The 20,365-nt window shown below is 47.8% G+C and overlaps 1 protein-coding gene across 1 annotated transcript in view; it reads right to left on the bottom strand.

The window, feature by feature from the left end:
- Positions 1–20,365, bottom strand: part of LOC139257283 (aldo-keto reductase family 1 member D1-like) — a 40,301-nt gene that overhangs the window by 11,230 nt on the left and 8,706 nt on the right. The window contains exons 2-6 of the mRNA XM_070874420.1: positions 15,940–15,993; positions 14,972–15,049; positions 10,369–10,491; positions 7,340–7,449; positions 4,966–5,131 (exon numbers count right to left, since the gene is read on the bottom strand). Of these exons, the coding sequence (XP_070730521.1) occupies positions 4,966–5,131; positions 7,340–7,449; positions 10,369–10,491; positions 14,972–15,049; positions 15,940–15,993 (531 nt within the window). The remainder of the gene's footprint in view (positions 1–4,965; positions 5,132–7,339; positions 7,450–10,368; positions 10,492–14,971; positions 15,050–15,939; positions 15,994–20,365) is intronic.

Genomic DNA, 20,365 nt, shown 5'->3' with positions numbered 1-20,365 from the left:
TCTGTAATGGCCACCAAATCATACCCATTTGTAATGATTTGTGCCGTCAACTCATTTACTTTATTTTGAATGCTGCGTGCGTTTAGGTAGAGTGTTTTAATACTAGCTTTTAAACCATGATTTTTAGTTTTGACCCCTCCTGCAGCCCCTTTATCTTCATACATATTGTCCTTTCCTATCACCTTGTGGTTTACACTTACCCCAGGGCTACTCTGCTCTGTTGCCTCCTGCCTTTTGCATTCAGATATAAAAGGGGAGGCTCCACCCACTTCCTGCACTTGAGTACGAAGGAATAAAGGACAGGTCACAGACTGACCTTCTCTCAAGCCTGGGCCTCGTGTGCATTTATACTGTATAGTAAGGACATATCAATGGTGACGAGAAATTGGGATTTAAACCACGCGAGCATGGCCACTAGCAGAACAGACGAGAGGTACTGTGTTAAGGAATGGTTGGGACAGAGATTCAACATTGTTAAAGCAGCACACAGTTCTCCAGGCAGACAAGGGCAATCGGGCATGCCCCAACATGTAGTCGAACCCAGAGGGGGAGTTCGACAGAGACAATGGCAAGCTGAACGGCGATTCACGCCATTGCAAGGGACACTGCGGCCAATAATGGGGCCATCAACACCTGTTAATGGTGCACTCAAGGACAATAACAGGGGCAGTCAGGGACGATCAACTGGCAAGAGACCTTTTGTTTCCAACAGCAGCTCATGTTGGAGGCATGGAGGCACACACTCAGCCGGAGTTTGCAGAGATGAGCAAAATACCTGCAGAAATTGGAGAAATGAACGCTGGGGGAAATCGCTGGAAGATGAAGTTCAGCGAGTTCATGTGGAGCACGTATACAGTTCATACACCAGGACGCCACCGATAATGATGAAAGTGCTCCTCAATAGCATCCCAATATCAATGGAGCTAGTCACGGGGGCCAGCCAGTCCCTGATGGGTATCAAACAGTTTGAAAAGTTGTGGGCGTCCAAGGCCAGGAGGCCAAAATTATCGGCGATTGACGCACAGCTACGGACATACACAAAGGAGATCATTCTTGTGCTAGGCAGCGCCACGGTAGTCGTGACCCACAAAGATTCGGAGAACAGGTTGCCACTCTGGGTTGTCCCGGGGGATGGTCCCGCACTACTGGGGAGGAGTTGGCTTGCTGTCATGAACTGGAAATGGGGCGATGTCAATGCAATTTCCTCTGTGGAGCGAGTATCATGCTCACAGATCCTGGACAAATTTGACTCATTATTTCACTTTCATGGGGGCCAAGGTAGTGATTCACATAAACCCGGACGCCAGGCCAGTACACCACAAGGCCAGGGTGATGCCGTACGTGATGCTGGAAAAGATAGAAGGCAATTTGGACTGCCTACTGAGGGAAGGCATCACCTCGTCAGTCGAATTCAGTGACTGGGCGAGCCCAATTGTGCCGGTGCTCAAGGCGGATGGGTCGGTCAGGATATGTGGTGATTACAAGGCCACCATCAAGCGACGCAATCCGGTGGCAAACTTTTTTCAAAATTGGACCTGACCTCAGCTTACATGACCCAGAAGCTGGCGAATGAGTCGAAGAAGCTGACCACCATCACGACACACAAGGGGTTGTTTGAGTACAACAGATGTCCGTTCGGGATTCGCTCGGCCGCCGCGATCTTCCAACGAAATATGGACAGCCTCCTCAAGTCGATTCCAGAGATGGTGGTTTTTCAGGACGACATCCTCATCACGGGTTACGATACTGAAGAACACCTCCACAACCTGGAGGAGGTGCTACGCAGACTGGACCGGGTAGAGCTGCGACTGAAAAAGGCGAAGTGCGTCTTCCTAGCTCCAGAGGTAGAATTCCCGGGGATGAGGGTAGCAGCAGACGGGATCAGCCCTACTGCGTCCAAGACAGAAGCGATCCACAGAGCACCCAGACCCCGTAACACGACGGAGCTGCGTTCGTTCCTGGGGCTCCTGAACTATTTTGGTAACTTTCATCTCAAATTAAGCACGCTGCTAGAGCCGCTACACATGCTCCTTCGCAAACGTCGCGAATGGGTCTGGGGGGACAGCCAGGAAAGGGCTTTTAATAGAGCACGCAATTTGTTATGTTCCAACAATCTGTTAACGCTATATGACCCATGTAAGAAACTTGTGTTAACGTGCGATGCGTCATCCTATGGTGTTCGGTGTGTGTTGCAGCATGTCAATGCCAAGGATCAGTTACAGCCGGTAGCTTATGCCTCCAGAAGTCTGTCCCAGGCAGAAAGGGGCTACGGGACGATAGAAAAGGATGCGCTCGCATGTGTATATGCGGTAAAGAAAATGCACCAGTACCAGTTTGGTAGGAAATTTGACCTGGAGACAGATCACAAACCTCTAACGTCCCTTTTGGCCGACAACTAGGCCATAAATGCAAACGCATCGGCCCGCATACAGAGGTGGGCACTCACGCAATTCGGCACAGACCGGGCACCGAAAACTGTGCCGATGCACTCAGCAGGCTCCCGCTAGCTGCCACTGAGGGGGCTACCGAGCATGCTGCTGAGATGGTCAAGGCTGTTGAAGCTTTCGGAAGCGAAGGCTCACCTGTGACAGCCCGTCAGATTCAAGTCTGGACAAATAGAGACATGCTATTGTCTCTAGTCAAGAAATGTGTCCTGAATGGGGACTGGGCAGCCACGTACAGGGCATGCCCTGAGGAATTTAAACCATTTCACAGGCGCAGGGATGAACTCTCGATTCAGGCCGATTGCCTACTGTGGGGAAACCGCGTAGTCATGCCCCCGGATGGGCAGAGCGGTGTTCATCAGAGAACTCCACAATGAGCACCCGGGCATTGTCATAATGAAGGCAATTGCCAGGTCACACGTTTGGTGGCCAGGGATAGACGCAGATCTGGAACTTTGTGTTCGCAGGTGCAACACAAGTGCCCAGCTGGGCAATGCGCCCAGGGAAGCCCCCCTTAGCCTCTGGCCATGGTCCGCCAAGCCTTGGTCACGCATCTGTGTGGACTACGCAGGTCCTTTCATGGGAAAAATGTTTTTGGTTGTAGTAGACGCCTACTCCAAATGGATCGAGTGTGACATTTTAAATTCAAGCACATCCTCTGCCACGGTCGAAAGTCTACAGGCAATGTTCGCCGCCCACGGTCTACCGGACATCTTGGTCAGCGACAATGGCCCGTGCTTCACAAACACTGAATTCCAGGACTTCATGGCAGGCAATGGAATTAACCATGTCAGAATGGCACCGTTCAAGCCGGCCTCAAACGGCCAGGCAGAACGAGCAGTGCAGGTAATCAAACAGGGGATGCTCAGAATCCAAGGGGGTTCCCTACAAAGCCGCTTATCACGCTTCCTGTTGGCCTACAGATCCCGACCACAGTCGCTCACAGGGGTTCCACCCGCAGAGTTGCTAATGAAAAGGATGCTCAAAATCCGGTTATCCCTTATACACCCCACCATGAAAGAAATTGACGAGAGCAGGCACCAGTCACAATATGACTACCATGACAGGAATGCGAGGGCGCGATGTATTGATGTAAACGACCCTGTTTTTGTCCTCAACTACGCTGCAGGGCCCAAATGGCTCGCAGGCACTGTGATTGCCAAAGAGGAAAATAGGATTCTGGTAGTGAAACTTACCAATGGACAAATCTGCTGCAAACATGTGGATCAAACAAAAAGGAGGTTCAGCAACCCCATAGAAGAAGCAGAGGAAGAACACAATATAGAGTTCACTCCTCCACAGGTGACCGAACACAGGGACCAAAGGGAGGAGAGCCCAGTCACTGTGGGCAGTCCGGATAGGCCTGAGGCAGCGCAAACAGCAGACACTCAGGCCAGCACCCAACAACCGGAGCCCCAACTCAGGCACTCTACAGAGAGCGTAAACCACCAGAGAGACTCAACCTGTGATCCCAATAAGACTTTTGGGGGGGAGGTGATGTCATGTATTCAACTAGCAATATAACCCATGTATAATCTGACCTAATTGTGCACTGTGAGAACAATGACCACTAGGTGGTGAACTTGTGGGAGACACTCCTAACCTGGATCTTCAGATATAAAAGTGGAGGCTCCACCCACTTCCTGCACTTGAGTGCTAAGGAATAAAGGACAGGTCACAGACTGACCTTCTCTCAAGCATGGGCCTCGTGTGCATTTATAGTGTATATTAAGAACGTATCAAAAAGCATCGATGAATTTAAGGGGAAACTAGACAAGTGCACGAGGGAGAAAGGAGGAAGGTTATGTTGCAAGGGTCAGATAGAGACAGGTGGAAGGAAGCTCGTGTGGAGCAGAACCAGTGGAATGGATCGTATCAAAACCTGGTTAGGCCGCAGCTGGAGTACTGTGTGCAGTTCTGGTCACCACATAACAGGAAAGATGTGGTTGCACTAGAGAGGGTACAGAGGAGGTTTACGAGGATGTTGCCTGAACTGGAGAATTTTACCTTTGAGGAAAGATTGGTTAGGCTGGGTTTGTTTATTTTGGAACAGAGGAGGCCTCAAGTGAGACCTTAATGAGGTGTATAAAATTATGAGGGGCCTGGATAGAGTGGATAGGAAGGACTCATTACCCTTAGCAGCGAGGTCAATAACCAGGGGCATAAATTTAAAGTAATTGGTAGAAGGATTAGAGGGGATTTGGGGAGAATTTTTTTCACCCAGAGGGCGGTGGGGGTCTGGAACTCACTGCCTGAATGGGTGGTGGAGGCAGGAACCCTCATCCTATGGATATGCACTTGAAGTGCCATAAGCTGGGCCAAGAGCTGGAAAGTAGGATTATACCAGATAGCTCTTGGTCGGCCGGCACAGACACGATGGGCCGAATGGCTTCCTTCCGTGCTGTAAATTTCTATGTAATTCTATATAATAGAACACATTTAAGCAAAACATTACCTCAATGTAAAATACATTTAAACAAATTGGTACCTCAGTGCAAAATAACTTTAAACTACACTTTACCTCAAAGTTCTGTTTGATGCGTTCTGGGTTAAAACTTTTTGGAATGACGACTATGTTACGCTGAAGCTGGTAACGCAGAGCCACCTGGGCACTTGTCTTCTTGTACTTTGCTGCCACAGAGTTTAGGACAGGGTCATCCAGCAAAGAGGGAATCTCGATGTTCACCCTGCAAACACAGACAAGCACCATGTAATTTGCAAAAAGCCCCCTTCCGATTGTGCCTCCGGAGAGCACCACCTTTGTTGGGTACAGTCCCATAGGTACCGGACACTCTCTGGTACCTTGTCCCATTGCCATTCTACAGGGCAGTTTTCCACACTGTCGGGTAGATGCCAGTGTTGTAGCTGTACTGGAACAGCTTGGCTAGAGGCGTGGCTAGTTCTGGAGCACAAGTCTTCAGCACAACAGCCGGGATGTTGTCGGGGCCCATAGCCTTTGCTGTATCCAGTGCGCTCAGCCGCTTCCTGATATCACGTAGAGTGAATCGAATTGGCTGAAAACTGGCTTCTGTGATGATGGGGACATCAGGAGGAGGCCGAGATGTATCATCCACTCAGTAATTCTGGCTGAAAATGGTTTAAAACACTTCAGCCTTGTCTTTTGCACTTGCGTGCTGGGCTCCGCCATCATTGAGGATGGGGATATTCAGGGAGCTGTGTTTAATTGTCCACCACCATTCACAACTAGATGTGGCAGGACTGTCGAGCTTTGATCTGATCTGTTGATTGTGGGATCACTTAGCTCTGTCTGTAGTATGTTGTTTCCGCTGTTTGGAATGTATGTAGTCCCGTGTTGCAGCTTCCCCAGGTTGGCACCTCATTTTCAGGTACACCTGGTGCTGCTCCTGGCATGCTCTCTACACTCCTCATTGAACCAGGGTTGGTCCCCAGGCCTGATGGTAATGGTAGAGTGAGGGATATACCGGGCCACGAGGTTACAGATTGTGGTGGAATACAATTCTGCTGCTGATGATGGCCCACAGCGCCTCATGGATGCCCAGTTTTGAGCTGCTAGATCTGTTCTGAATCTATCCCATTTAGCACGGTGGTCGTGCCATACAACACGATGGAGTGTCCTCAGTGTGAAGACGGGACATCGTCTCCACAATGACTGTGCGGTGGTCACTGCTACCAATGCTGTCATGGACAGATGCATCTGCGACAGGTAGATTGGTGAGGATAAGGTCAAGTAGGTTTTTCCCTCGTGTTGGTTCTCTCACCACCTGCTGCAGGCCCTGTCTGGGGGCGATGTGCTGTGTTTTAAGTTGGCCCTCCATTCTGATGCAAAGCTGTAATACAAGTAAGTCAGTGGACGTGAAAAAAAGAAGGATTTTCACTTGTATAACGTCTTTGGTGATCTGAGGACATCCCAACGCGTTTTACAGCCCATGAAGTATTTTTGAAGTGTAGTCACTGTTGTAATGTAGGAAATGCAGCAGCCACAGCAAGTTCCCGTAAACACAGCAATGAGATAAATGAACAGGTCATTTGTTTTAGTGATGTTGATTGTGGGATAAATGTTGGGCTGGACACCAGGGAAAACATCCCTGCTCTTTTTTAAATTAGTGATATGGGATCTTTAATGTCCACTTGAGAGGGTAGATGAGGCCTCGGTTTAAGATCTCATGTGAAAGACGGCACCTCCGACAGTGCAGCACTCCTTCAATACTGCACTGAAGTGTCAGCATGGATTATGTGCTCAAGTCTCTGGAGTGGGGCCTTAACCCATAACTTTCTGACTGAGGGGCATGAGTGCTGCCCACAGGGGAACGCCTGACACCCGATTACTATGAAGATAGGAGTAACTGTGCTATTACAATTAACCTCAGTGCCCCTGGCTACTGAAGGAGAATAATCTGTCAAGATTCCTGGCCCAGATTGTACTGCACATCTATGGCATCACATCAGGCAAGAATTGTGTCTATGGAGGTAAAGCGATGTCGCTGAGAGAGGTAAATTGCCCAATCCCAAAGCTGCAGACATTTTTATTCTGTCCGTAGCAACAAGATTTGAACATTGCTGAGCTGTGACCTGCTCAGCAATGCAAAGGTCGAGAGTTAGAATGTTAACCTCACTAAGGTGGGCTTAGATTAGCTGAGCTGGGGAGAGGTTTGGGCTTACCCAGCTTTTCAGCAATTGCTGCTGGTCACGGACTCTACCCTGCAGAGCGATGGGGGGTGAATTTACAACCCAACAACCCAGCTTAGGATAGAGATCCACGTGAAGGTATCTGATCTCAACCACTGCACCATCTCAGGCACAATGTCTGACCGCGACACACATGAAGAATGGTCAGTTGGGTGAGAAGCCCATGGAACATACCCCAACAGGGAGTGAGCACTCAGAGAGGGGAAGCAAGTCACCAAACTGCTTACCAGAGGGAGTCACGACAGGTTCCCAGGGGGCTGTAGCCCACGATGACAATGCCATGGGAGTCACAAAATTCATTTAACTTAGTCTGAATAAAGTACGGGTGGCATTCGACCTGAGCAGAAAAAGACAAAAAGAAAAAGCCTTTTGTAATTAAGAGCAGTGGATGCAGTTATTGGCCTGGCATTATTCTGTGTAAATGGCACTCAGTATAAAGGGTCTCAGTCTGGTTCAATGGGGGGAGTCGGGGGCGGGGGGGAGTCGGGGGGAGTTGGGGGCAGATGGAGTGGGGGGTAGGGAAAGTCGGGGGGAGGGGAAGTCGGGGGCGGAGGGAGTCAGGGGTGGGGGAGAGTCGGGGGTGGGGGGAGTCTGGTCGGGGAGAGTTGGGGGCAGAGGGGGAATGTCAGGAGAGGGGGGAGTCAGGGGCGGGGCGGGCTGGAGGGAATTAAGGGCAGGGGGTTGTTGGGGGAGGGGGGGGAATCGGGAGCCAGGGGGAGTCGGGGGCCGGAGGAGAGTCGGGGGCAGGAGGGAGTCGGGGGCAGGGGGCTGTCGGGGCGGGGAAATCGGGGGCAGGGGGGTTGTTGGGGAAGGGAGGGTAGTCGGGGGCGGGGGTAGTTGGGGGCGGGGAGAGTCGGGGGCGGGGAGAGTTGGGGCGGAGGGGGAGTGTTATCAGAGGTGGGTGTCGGGGGCGGGGGGAGCCGGGGCTGGAGGGGAAGTGTCCAGAGCGGGGGGGCGGGGAGGGAGTCAGGGGCAGGGGACGGGGGCAGGAGGGCCTCGGGGGCAGGGGGTTGTCGGGTGCGGGGGGAGAGTCGGGGGCAGGGGGAGAGTCGGGGGCAGGGGGAGAGTCAGGAGAGGATGACTTGGGGGCGGGGGGAGTCATGGACATGGGGAGTCGGGGGAGAGTTGGGGGAGGAGGGGGAGTGTCGGGGGCGGAGGGGGAGTGTCGGGAGAGGGTGGTGTCGGGGGTGGTGGGAGTCGGGGCCAGAGAGGGAGTGTCTGGAGACGGGGGAGTCAGGGGCTGGATGGGCAGGAGGGAGTCGGGAGCAGGGGGTTGTCGGGGGCGGGGGGGAGAGTCCGGGGCGGGGGGAGAGTTGGGGGGAAGAGGGGAGTGTCAGGAGAGGTGGAGTCAGGGTGGGGGAGTCAGGGAATTGGGATGGGACAGTAGTTAGCAAGGACAGAAGGGTTAAGGGTGGATTTTTTGAGGAGGGGGTGATGGTGGCAGACTTGAGGGGGCGGGGGAACAGTACCTGAGGAGAGAGAACCGTTAACAATATCAGCTAACATGGGGGCCAGGAAGGGAAGTTGGGTGGTCAGCAGTTTGGTCGGAATAGGGTCAAAAGAGGAGACGGGCTCATGGACAGGACGAGCGTATAGAGCACACGAGGGAATATTGGAGAGAATGTAGAGAAAGATGCAAGTTCAGGGCGAGTGCAAGTGGGAACCTGAGGGGAAGTTTGTCCCTGTGGACTAGGGGACTGGAGGGAAGCAGCAGAGTTAGCTGATCGACAAAGGGCCAGAAATTAGTTTTTTTCGCCAAAAATACCGCTTTCACTCCGCTATCACTGCAAGGCCTAAACTTCAGGCTTCAATTCACGCAACGGTAAAAATCGGCATTGCACGAGGAATTGTGGCGCAAACCACTAATTTTCTGCAACTTTACTCCGAGGCCGCTGTGAGAGAGGCCTTGGGAGTGGGGAAAAAACCAAAAAATACATTGCTAAAAAAAAATCACAAAACGTTCACAAGACACATAACTAGCGAATCGCTGCAAAAGAATTAAAAAATAAGAACTTTAACTAACCGTTTTTGCAGGTCTTCATACTCACTGCTGTTCTAGGGGCTGCAACGCAGCTTTTTACCTGGCGGTTTTTTTCATCCTAAATACGGGTGCGCTGTGAGCCAAATTGTTGGCGAAAGCGATATTTCGAGTCTTGCATGGTGGCGGTCCGCTCCCCAGCGATATTTAAAAACCACCGCCGCAAGACTTCTCCAAAAATATCGCCAAAAAAACGGGTGCAAGTTTGGCGAATTTTTAGCCCAAATTTCGTGTCCATGAATTCCTCACACTTGTTGTTGGGGATGAGGATGGAGGAGGCAGGGAAGAGGGGTTTAAGGTAACGGTTTGTAGTGGAGAAAAAAATCTGGGGGTTATTTTTGCACTCCAGAATGATCCTGGAATAGTGAGCTGTTTTGGCAGAGAAGAGTAGGACCCGATAGTGCTTTCTGTGGTCTAGCCAGATCTGGTGATGAATAGCTAAAGAAGTTATCTGCCATAAACGTTCAAGTCTATGTCCCTTTGACTTAAGTGAGCGGAGATGAGGGCATTACAAGGGGGAGTGAACGGGATGAGAGAGAATAATAATTTTAATGAGGACTAGGAGGGTGTGATTGAGCAGATTGGTAGCTGTAGATGTACATGGTGAATGTCAGGACAAAGACTAGACGGTTGGGAATTTTAAAGTGTAATTGTAAGTGACTTGGGTGAGAGTTTTTTCAGGGGCAGACCTAGAAGGAAGTGACGTTATTGACATAATGGGAGTAGAGAGGTGACATGAGACGGCAAGGTCAACGATGTGGCCGTTAATCTGGGTAGGGGAGTTTATATCGAGGGAGAGATTAAGAGAGGATAGGAGGGCAGTGAACTCAGAGGAGACAGGGTCTGATGAGTTGCGATTCAGGTTGAAATCACCAAGGATGAGAAGTCGCTCGGTGCAGAAGCTGAGGGAAGAAAGCAGTGCAGATATCTCAGTGAGAATATTGGCATGGAAGTTTTGTGGGCAGTAGAGAACGAGGAATTTAAATAGTGGCGAGAGGGATGGAACAAGGTGAGATGCTCAAAGGAGGAGAAGGTACCGGAGGAGCAGGGGACAGACCAAGGTGTGATTTGCTGATAAAGGGCCGCACTGCTACTGGTGGGACATGTGGTGGAATGTATGGCCAAGCGGAGAGGCTTCCTTTAGAATGAAGGTGTCACTCCATCTGCTGCAATAAGTAGGACCACCACATGACACTACATGTTGTAAATGGACAGTACCTGGTTTACTGCTGGCTTGTACTTCAGGCCTGGTTTGTTCAGGATCTGCTCCAACTGTCTGCGATTGAAATTTGACACACCAATCGACTTCACCAAACCAGCATCTTTACACATTTCCATGGCCTAGCAAATAAAAATGCTTGTACTAAAGCAAAATATTATGGATGCTAGAAATCTGAAATCAAACCTGAAACATTAACTGTTTCCTTCGCCACTGATGCTGCCTGACCTGCTGAGCATTTCCAGTTTTTATATTAAATAAAAATCCTTTTCACTTTCATTCTAATGACCATCTCCAACAAGCGAGAGTCTAACCATCTCCCCCCTTGACATTCAACAGCATTACCATCGTTGAATCCCCCATCATCGACACACTGGGGCTCACCATTGACCAGAAACCTAACTGGACCAGCCACTGAGACAACAAGAGCAGGTCAGAGGCTGGGTATTCTGTGACGAGTGTCTCACCTCCTGACTCCCCAAAGCCTTTCCACCATCTTCAAGGCACAAGTCAGGAGTGCGATGGAATACTCTCCACATGTCTGGATGAGTGCAGCTCCCACAACACTCAAGAAGTTTGACACCATCTAGGACAAAGCAGCCCGCTTGATCGGCACCCCATCCACCACCTTAAACATTCACTCCCTCCACCACCGGTGCATCGTGGCTGCAGTGTGTACCATCTACAAGATGCACTGCAGCAACTCACCAAGGCTTCTTCGACAGCACCTCCCAAACCCGCGACCTCTACCACCTAGAAGGGCAAGGGCAGCAGGCGCATAGGAACACCATCACCTGCAAGTTCTCCTCCAAGTCACACACCTCCTGATTTGGAAATATATCACCATTCCTTCATAGTCACTGCGTCAAAATCCTGGAACTCCCTCCCTAACAGCACTGTGGGAGCACCTTCACCACACAGACTGCAGCGGTTCAAGAAGGCGGATCACCACCACCTTCTCAAGGGCAATTAGGGTTGACAATGAATTTAAAAAAATATACTCGGGTTCATAATCATATACTAGTGGCTACAATCACATACCCGGGTCTACAATCATATACCTAGGTCCGCAATCATATACCCAGGTCTACAATCATATACCTAGGTCTGCAATTATATACCGAGATCTGCAATCATATACCCAGGTCTATAATCATATGTGAGTGGCTACAATCATATACCCAGGTCTACAATCATGTACCGAGATCTGCAATCATATACCCAGGTCTACAATCATATACGAGTGGCTACAATCATATACCCAGGTCTACAATCATATACCGAGATCTGCAATCATATACCCAGGTCTACAATCATATACGAGTGGCTACAATCATATACCCAGGTCTACAATCATATACCTAGGTCTACATTTATATACCGAGATCTGCAATCATATACCCAGGTCTACAATCATATACGAGTGGCTACAATCATATACCCAGGTCTACAATCATATACCTAGGTCTACATTTATATACCGAGATCTGCAATCATATACCCAGGTCTACAATCATATACGAGTGGCTACAATCATATACCCAGGTCTACAATCATATACCTAGGTCTACATTTATATACCGAGATCTGCAATCATATACTAGCGGCTACAACCATATACCCAGGTCTGCAATCATATACCCAGGTCTATAATCATATACCCAGGTCGACAATCATATACCCAGGTCTGCAATCATATACCCAGGTCTGCAATCATATACCCAGGTCTACAATCTTATACCCAGGTCTAAAATCATACACCCAGGTCTACAATCATATACCCAGGTCTGCAATAATATACCCAGGTCTACAATCATATACCCAGGTCTACAATCATATACCTAGGTCTACAATCATATACCCAGGTCCACAATCATATACCCAGATATACAATCATATACCCAGGTCTACAATCAGATACCCAGGTCTGCAATCATATACCCAGGTCTGCAATCATATACCCAAGTCTACAATCTTATACCCAGGTCTACAATCATATAGCCAGGTCTGCAATCATATACCCAGGTCTACAATCATATACCTAGGTCTACAATCATATACCCAGGTCCACAATCATATACCCAGATCTACAATCATATACCCAGGTCTACAATCAGATACCCAGGTCTGCAATCATATACCCAGGTCTACAATCATATACCCAGATCAACAATCAGATACCCAGGTCTGCAATCTGATACCCAGTCTGCAATCATATACCCAGGTCTACAATAATATACCCAGGTCTGCAATCATATACCCAGGTCTACAATCATATACCCAGATCTGCAATCATATACCCAGGTCTACAATCATATACTCAGGTCTACAATCATATACCCAGGAACACAATCATGTATACAAGGCTCAATAAATATCCAGAACCATAATAAACAAATAAAATTAATGCACACACAGAGGTGAAGAACAGACAAATATTGAACTATTTTACACAGAGGCATGAGGAATGGGCAGATGTGTGGATCTATTTCACAAGGGGTGAAGAGTAGACCTAGAAACAGGAATAGCGATTTAGCCCCTCGAGCCTGTTCTGCAATTGAATGAGATCTGCGACCGAACTCCATATACTCGCCTTTGCCCCATATCCCTTAATACCTTCAGTTAGAATCATAGAATGGTTACAGCATTCATTGAGCCCATGCCAGCTCTCTGCAAGAGCACATCAGCTGCTCCCACTCCCCCGCCCTTTTCCCATAGCCCTGCAAATTTCTCCTTCAGGTACTTCAAGTGCATTCTAGATCCTAACCACTTGCTGCATAAAAACGTTTTTCCTCATTTCGCCTTTGGTCCTTCTGCCAATCAACTTAAATCTGTGTCCTCTGGTTCTCAACCCTTTCACCAATGGGAACAGTTTCTCTCTATCTATTCTGTCCAGACCACTCATGATTTTGAACACCTCGATCAAATCTCCTCTCAACCTTTTTTACTCGAAGGAGAACAACCCCAACTTCTCCATCTATCCATGTAACTGAAGTCCCTCATCCCTGGAACCATTCTCGTAAATCTTTTCTGCACCCTCTCTCAGGCCTTCACATCCTTTCTAAAGTGCGGTGCCCGGAATTGGACACAATAATCGAGTTGAGACCCAACCAGTGTTTTATAAAGGTTCATCGTAACTTCCTTCCTTTTGTTCTCTTTCCTCTATTTATGAAGCCCAGGATCCCATAAGCCTTTTTAACCGCTTTCTCAACCTGCCCTGCCACCTTCAACAATTTGTGCACATATACCCCCAGGCCTCTCTGTTCATGCAGCCCCTTTAGAATTGTATCCTTCAGTTTATATTGCCTTTCCTCATTCTTCCTACCAAAATGTATCACTTCGCACTTTTCTGCGTTAAATTTATCTGCCACGTGTCCGTCCATTCCACCAACCTGTCTATGTCTTCCTGAAGTCTATCACTAACCTCCTCACTGTTCACTATACTTCCAACGTTTCTGTCATCTGCAAATTTTTAAATTGTGCCCTGTACACCCAAGTCCAAGTCATTAATATATATCAAGACAAGCAGTGGTCCCAGTACCGACCCCTGGGGAACACCACTGTATACCTTCCTCCCGTTCGAAAAACCATTCACCACTACTCTCTGTTTCCTGTCACTGAGCCAATTCCGTATCCATGCTGCCACTGTCCCTTTTATTCCACGGGCTTCAACTTTGCTGAAAGCCTATTATGTGTCACTTTATCAAACACCTTTTGGAAATCCATGTACATCACGTCATCTGCATTACCCTCATCAACCCTCTCTGTTACCTCATCAAAAAACTCAATCAAGTTAGTTAAACACAATTTGCCTTTAACAAATCCGTGTTGACTTTCCTTAATTAATGCACATTTGTCCAAGTTAACAAAACGCTATCAATCTCCGATTTAAATTGAACAATTGATCCAGCATGAATTGCTGTTTGTGCAAGAGAGTTCCAAACTTCTATCACCTTTTCTGAATAGAAGTGTTTCCAAACTCCAGTCCTGAAACTCCTGGCTCTAACCTTTAGGTTATGTCCCCTAGTTCTAGACTCCCCATCCATCAGAAATAGTATCTCTCTACCCCAGCAGTTCCCCTTAAAAGCATGAAAACTTCGATCAAATCATCCTGTAACTTTCTCAATTCCCCAGCAATATAACCCGAGTTTGTGTAATCTCTCCTTGTAATGTCACCCTTGAAGTCTGGGTATCATTCTGGTAAACCTACACTGCACTCCCTCCAAGGCCAATATATCCTCCTGAAGGTGTGGTGCCCAGAGCGGCTCACAGTGCTCCAGGTGTGGTCTAACCAGGGCTCTGTACAGCTGTAGCCTAACTTCTACCCCCTGGTGTTCTAGTCCTCTAGATATAAAGGTCCGCAGAGCATTGGTCTTTTGATTGTTTTCTGTACCTGTCCGTGACATTTTAATGATCGATGTAGATGGAGCCCCAAGTCACTTTGGACCTCCATAGTTTCTAGCTTTACACCATTTAGAAAGTGCTCTAATCTTTCCTTTTCAGGTCCAAAGTTGATGACCTTGCACTTGCCTCAATTGAAATCTATTTGGCAGTTTTACGCATAACGCAGAGAGGGGAGAATGAGGGTATGCCCTACCATACCTCCCAGGTGGCACACAGGTCTGTTGGGTGGTAAAAATACTTCCCGTTTTCATCTTTTGGGTAAATGGCATCTCCCGGCTGAAATATAAACACAAAGAATTACAAGGCATGAAGCAAAGAGAAGAATAATCTCCCAATGATCCTCCCCCCAACCATTCAACCAGCCAATTGAACCTTTCCTTGAGGCACTAACCCCTGACCTGATACAGGGCCACAGGTGCTTTAAGCGTCTGCTACTTTTCCCAGCCGAGTAGCTTTATTACAGTGATATTACTGAATGAAATGAGCAGCAAAGGGGATTGATCACCGGAAGGTTATTATCAGTCTTGGGATTCAGGAAATTAGGAACCTCCATGACCTGCATGGGTCAAACAGGATAATGAGACCACCTGTGTATTTTAAAGAAATGCTCCTAATGTGCACCAGATAATATCACTGGAATACTCTCCATTTGCCTGGATGAGTGCAGCTCCAATAACACGCTTAGACAGCACCTCCCAAATCCGCAACCTCTAGGGCAAGGACAGCAGGCGCATGAGAACACCACCCCCTCCACATTCCCCTCCAAGTCACACATCATTCGGACTAAGAAGTATATTGCCGTTCCTTCATCGTCGCTGGGTCAAAATCCCGAACAGCACTGTGGGATTTCCTTCACCACACGGACTGCAGCGGTTCAAGGCAGTGTCTCACCACAACCTTCTCAAAGGCAGTTAGGGATGGGCAATAAATGCCGGCCTTGTCAGTGACACCAACATCCCAGAAACAAATTTTTAAAAAGCTACAGCATGAATCATTAATGAGAGGAATCTGGACGGGATTGGTGTCATCACCTGGATCATAGAGACTGAGGCTTAAGTTTGATAGTGCCTGATAACTTGCACTAAATGATCAGGGCATTAACCGCCTGAAGAGAGGGCTATCCTCAGGCCTCATTGGAATAAATCCCACCAACTGCGAGCACTAACTGGGCTCCAGTTGCAGTTCTCTGGGCCGGTGGTGAGATAGCCCACAGGCAAGGCCTGGGAAACGGGAAGAGACTGAGCACAGAGCAGAGGAGCCCACAGTATTCATTTGAAGGTAGGAAGTGCACTTCTTGCCACATTGAGGCAAATAGATTATTGCCCATTGCATAACTCTGCATCTGCCTCTCTTTTGACCCAGACCTTGAGCAGGCAGGTCGCCATTGGTATTGGTCGATCGGTGTGCCCAGGTCTGCACAGGTAGTTAGTGGCATCTTACTGGATGCAGCCAATCAGGCAACAGTGGCTGTAGATCACCCTGGTGTTTTTAAAAACTCATTCATTCATGGGATGTGGGCGTCGCTGGCAAGGCCAGCACTTATTGCCCATCCCTAATTGCCCTTGAGAAGGTGGTGGTGAGCTGCCTTCTTGAACCGCTGCAGTCCGTGTGGTGAAGGTACTCCCACAGTGCTGTTAGGGAGGGAGTTACAGAGTTTTGACCCAGCGATGATGAAGGAACGGCGATATATTTCCAAGTCCGGATGGTGTGTGAGTCGCGGTAGAGGTCACAGGTTTGGGAGGTGCTGTCGAAGAAGCCTTGGCGAGTTGCTGCAGTGCATCTTATAGATGGTGCACACTGCAGCCACGGTGCGCCGGTGGTGGAGAGAGTGAATGTTTAAGGTGATGGATGGGGTGCTTTGTCCTGAATCTTCCATACTCAAGGGAATATGAGCCTAGTTTATGCAACCTGTTCACATAATATAACCCTTTTATTGTTTGAAATCATTCTCAATTTGGTGACATTCTATAGAATTAACACAGAAACAGACCTTCACCTAATCCTATCAGCATAACCTTTTCACCCTTTCACCCTCATGTACATGTCTAACTTCCCCTCAATTACATCCATGCTATTCACCTCAACTGCTCATTGTGGGAGCGAGTTCCACATTTTAACCACTGTAAAATAAGTTTATCCTGAATTCCGTCTTGGATTTATTAGTGACTTGGATTTATTAATGGCTCCTAGTTTGGATTCTGCCTCAAGTGAAATCATCTTCTGTAAGTCTACCCTACTGATCTCCTTCATAATTTGAATTAGTTCACCTCTTTTCCCCATTTCCCCTCTTTACACTGTCTCCATAATCCCTTAATGTTCAAAATCTATCGATTTCTGTCATGAATATACTCAAAGACTGAGCCTCCACAGCCGTCTGGGGAAAAGAATTCCAAAGATTCACCACCCTCTGAAGAAGTGAAGAAGTTTCTCCTCACCTCAGTCCTAAATGGCCAACCCCTTATTCTGAAATTGTGACTCCTGGTTCTAGACTGCCCAGACAGGGGAAACACCCTCCCTGCATCTACCCTGTCTAGCCCTGTATGAATTTTGTCTGTTTCAATGAGATCACCTCTCATTCTTCTAAACTCTGGAGAATATAGGCCCAGTTTACTCAATCTCTCCTCATAGGATAATCCCCCCATCCCAGGAATCAGCCTGGTGAACCTTCGTTGCACTCTCTCAATGGCAAGTATATCCTTCCTTGGGTAAGGAGACCAAAACTGTACACAATACTCCAGGTGCAGTCTCACCAGGGGCCTATATAATTGCACACAATTATGTTTGTGGCGGAGGAGCGGCGCGAGATCATGACGGAGGTGCGAAAAATGAGGTCATGGGTCCCAGAAGAGCCGAGGGCCTAGGGTCAGCATGGGCCAGCCCACACTGCGATATGTGTGCACACTAGGTCCGTGCAGCAGAGCTGGTCTCCAGTCGTCCTGCTCAACCCTTGCCACTGGATAAAGGCCCAGCTCTGTCAAGCCCGTATGGTGGCTAATGAGCAACGGTCACCACACGTTAAAAAAATCCACGCACAGGCATCTTCCACCCCTGAAGTTCAGGACTGGAACATTGGGTCCTTTATTGAAATATCTACAAACTCATGTGGAAGCAAGTCATCCTCGTTCGAGGGACCGCCTATGATGATCATGATGACGATGATACAATTACAGTAAGACATCGTTACTCTTATACTCAAATCTTCTTGTAATAAAGGCCAACATACCATTTGCTTTCTTAATTGCTTGCTGTACCTGCATGTTAATTTTCAGTGATTCATGTACAAGGACAGCCAGGTCCCTCTGAACACCAACATTTGCCAATCTCTCACCATTTAAAAAATACTCTGCTTTTCTATTTTTCCTACCAAGGTGGTTAACTTTGCCATGTTCTTGCCCACTCACTTAGCCTGTCTATATCCCCCTGAAGCCTCTTTGCATCCTCCTCACAACTTACATTCCCACCTAGCTTTGTAACATTAACAAACTTGGATATATTATATTTGGTCCCCTCATCCAAATCATTGATATAGATTGTGAATAGCTGGGCACAAGGACGGATCCTTGCGGTATCCCACTAGTTACAGTCTGCCAACCCGAAAATGACCCGTTTATTCCTACTCTCTGTTTTCTGTCCTATTCTCAATCCATGCTAGTATATTACCCTCAATCCCATGAGCCCTAATTTTGTTTAGTAACCTCTTGTTTGGCACCATATCAAATGCATTCTGAAAATTCAAATACACCACATCCACTGGTTTCCCCCTTATCTATTCTGCTGGTTACAAACTCAAAATACTCTAACAGATTTGGTAAACATGATTTCCCTTTCATAAATCCAAGTTGACTCTGCCCAATCCCATTATTATTTTCTAAGTGCCCCATTGCCATGTCCTTAAAAATAGATTCTAGCATTTTTCCTCGTACTGATATCCGGCTAACTGGTCTGTCGTTCCCCATTTTCTCTCTCCTGACTGATGATCCCTTTAACGAATGTCCCTGGAGCCGGTTTCCTGGTGCTGCATGCCAGCTCTCCTTGGCGGTGTTTACTCCAGGCATTGAGATAAGTGGCAAGAATGAATTTTGCAAATCGGGTGGTTATTGAGCATTGCACACTCACTGATCTTTCTGATCTCACACACCCTGCCCTTTCCTATCTACCTGACGTTGTCGTTCCCGGCAATACCTCTTACTGGTGGCGCTACGGGGCAGTGCCAGATTTGGCGGCGGCACTGGATTCACCTTGCCTCGAGCGAGACTGGTCTCGTGCCCCATTGACGGCACTAAGGGGACACATTTTTCCCACTCAAACTCTTTCTCAAAGATCTCTGTTCAGTTTTGGATTTTTACATTAAATATTACCCTCAGGTTTGGCATCATTGAGCATCTCATAAGTAACATAATCCACATCACATATACCATAAAAATCCTTTCACAATACTGAGAAGCAAAGGATATTAAAAATGTATCTCTCATTAGGTGGTCTGCCCTTCACAGAATTCAAGCAGTGTTTTCCCACAAATATAGCTGCCACTTACAGTAGGATGCAACTATCAGTCTGTACCCAACCGATTTTCAAGCTGTCAAAATTGGATAGGGGACACACAATGCTGCTTTGGAATAATATCTTTGAAGTAACTTCTTGCATACCAGACAATATTACACGTTCTCTGCAGCTTGACAAAGTTAACAGTACCTAACTTTTAAATTTACTTTCAGACACCTGTGCAAATATGCTGAGATCCTTGGTCTTTCTGAGAGTGACCAAATCTCTCTATTGGTCACGCCTCCATCCTGTGCTTTCCTATTTTATTGGTTCCTATATGAACTGTGACTTCTGGCTAGATCTCTCCATTCTTAGAACTTATTCTGCCAGCTCTGTTCTGTTTCCTACTCTGGCACTTGGGAGGCAATGCATTAATGGCTACAAAACAGGCTATCTATCCCCTGACTTAAATCCCTCAGAACTCCCGATCTCATTCTCGTGGCTAGTGTCTTTCTATATCCTAAAGGTAACCCCTTGCAGTGCTGTGATGTCATTCTCAATTAATCTCCTTGCATCTCCAATCCTTCTGTATATATTGCAAATCCAGGCTATCTCACATTATTCATAATGCATCATTCACTTTATCTCCTGATCCTGCCATTACTACAATCTAATGTCTGCTTGACTTTCGACTTAATTAATTGGAACTGATTCTCATTTACTTGCCTGGTTTTGCTGACTGTCCACTCAGTTTCAAACTCCTCTTCAGGAGCGATCATCACCAAGCTCACTCTGTTTTGCCACTTCAATTCTCCCTCCCACTCTGACCTTTTTGTCTTTGGCCTTCTACACTGTTCAAACGAAGTTCAACTCAAGTGAGGAACAATATCTCAGCATCCTACAAGACACTTTGCAGCCCCTTGGCCTTAACCTTAACATCAACAACTTTCACTGCAGCTTCCATGTTCTCTCTGGCAGAAGGTGCTGGCGATGTTCGATGGATGAGCTGGAATGTCCAGGGATGGGAGGAAGGAGCAGATTGGTGCTGGGCATGGGGACTCCACTCCACCACCCATCATAACACCGTATGGACAGGGTGGTCTGCACCCT

The sequence above is a fragment of the Pristiophorus japonicus genome, unplaced genomic scaffold, assembly GCF_044704955.1.
Source record: "Pristiophorus japonicus isolate sPriJap1 unplaced genomic scaffold, sPriJap1.hap1 HAP1_SCAFFOLD_810, whole genome shotgun sequence".
In the NCBI taxonomy this organism is placed as follows: Eukaryota; Metazoa; Chordata; class Chondrichthyes; family Pristiophoridae; genus Pristiophorus; species Pristiophorus japonicus.
Note: the sequence above shows the minus strand (reverse complement) of the source record. Positions and strands in the feature narration are given on the sequence as shown.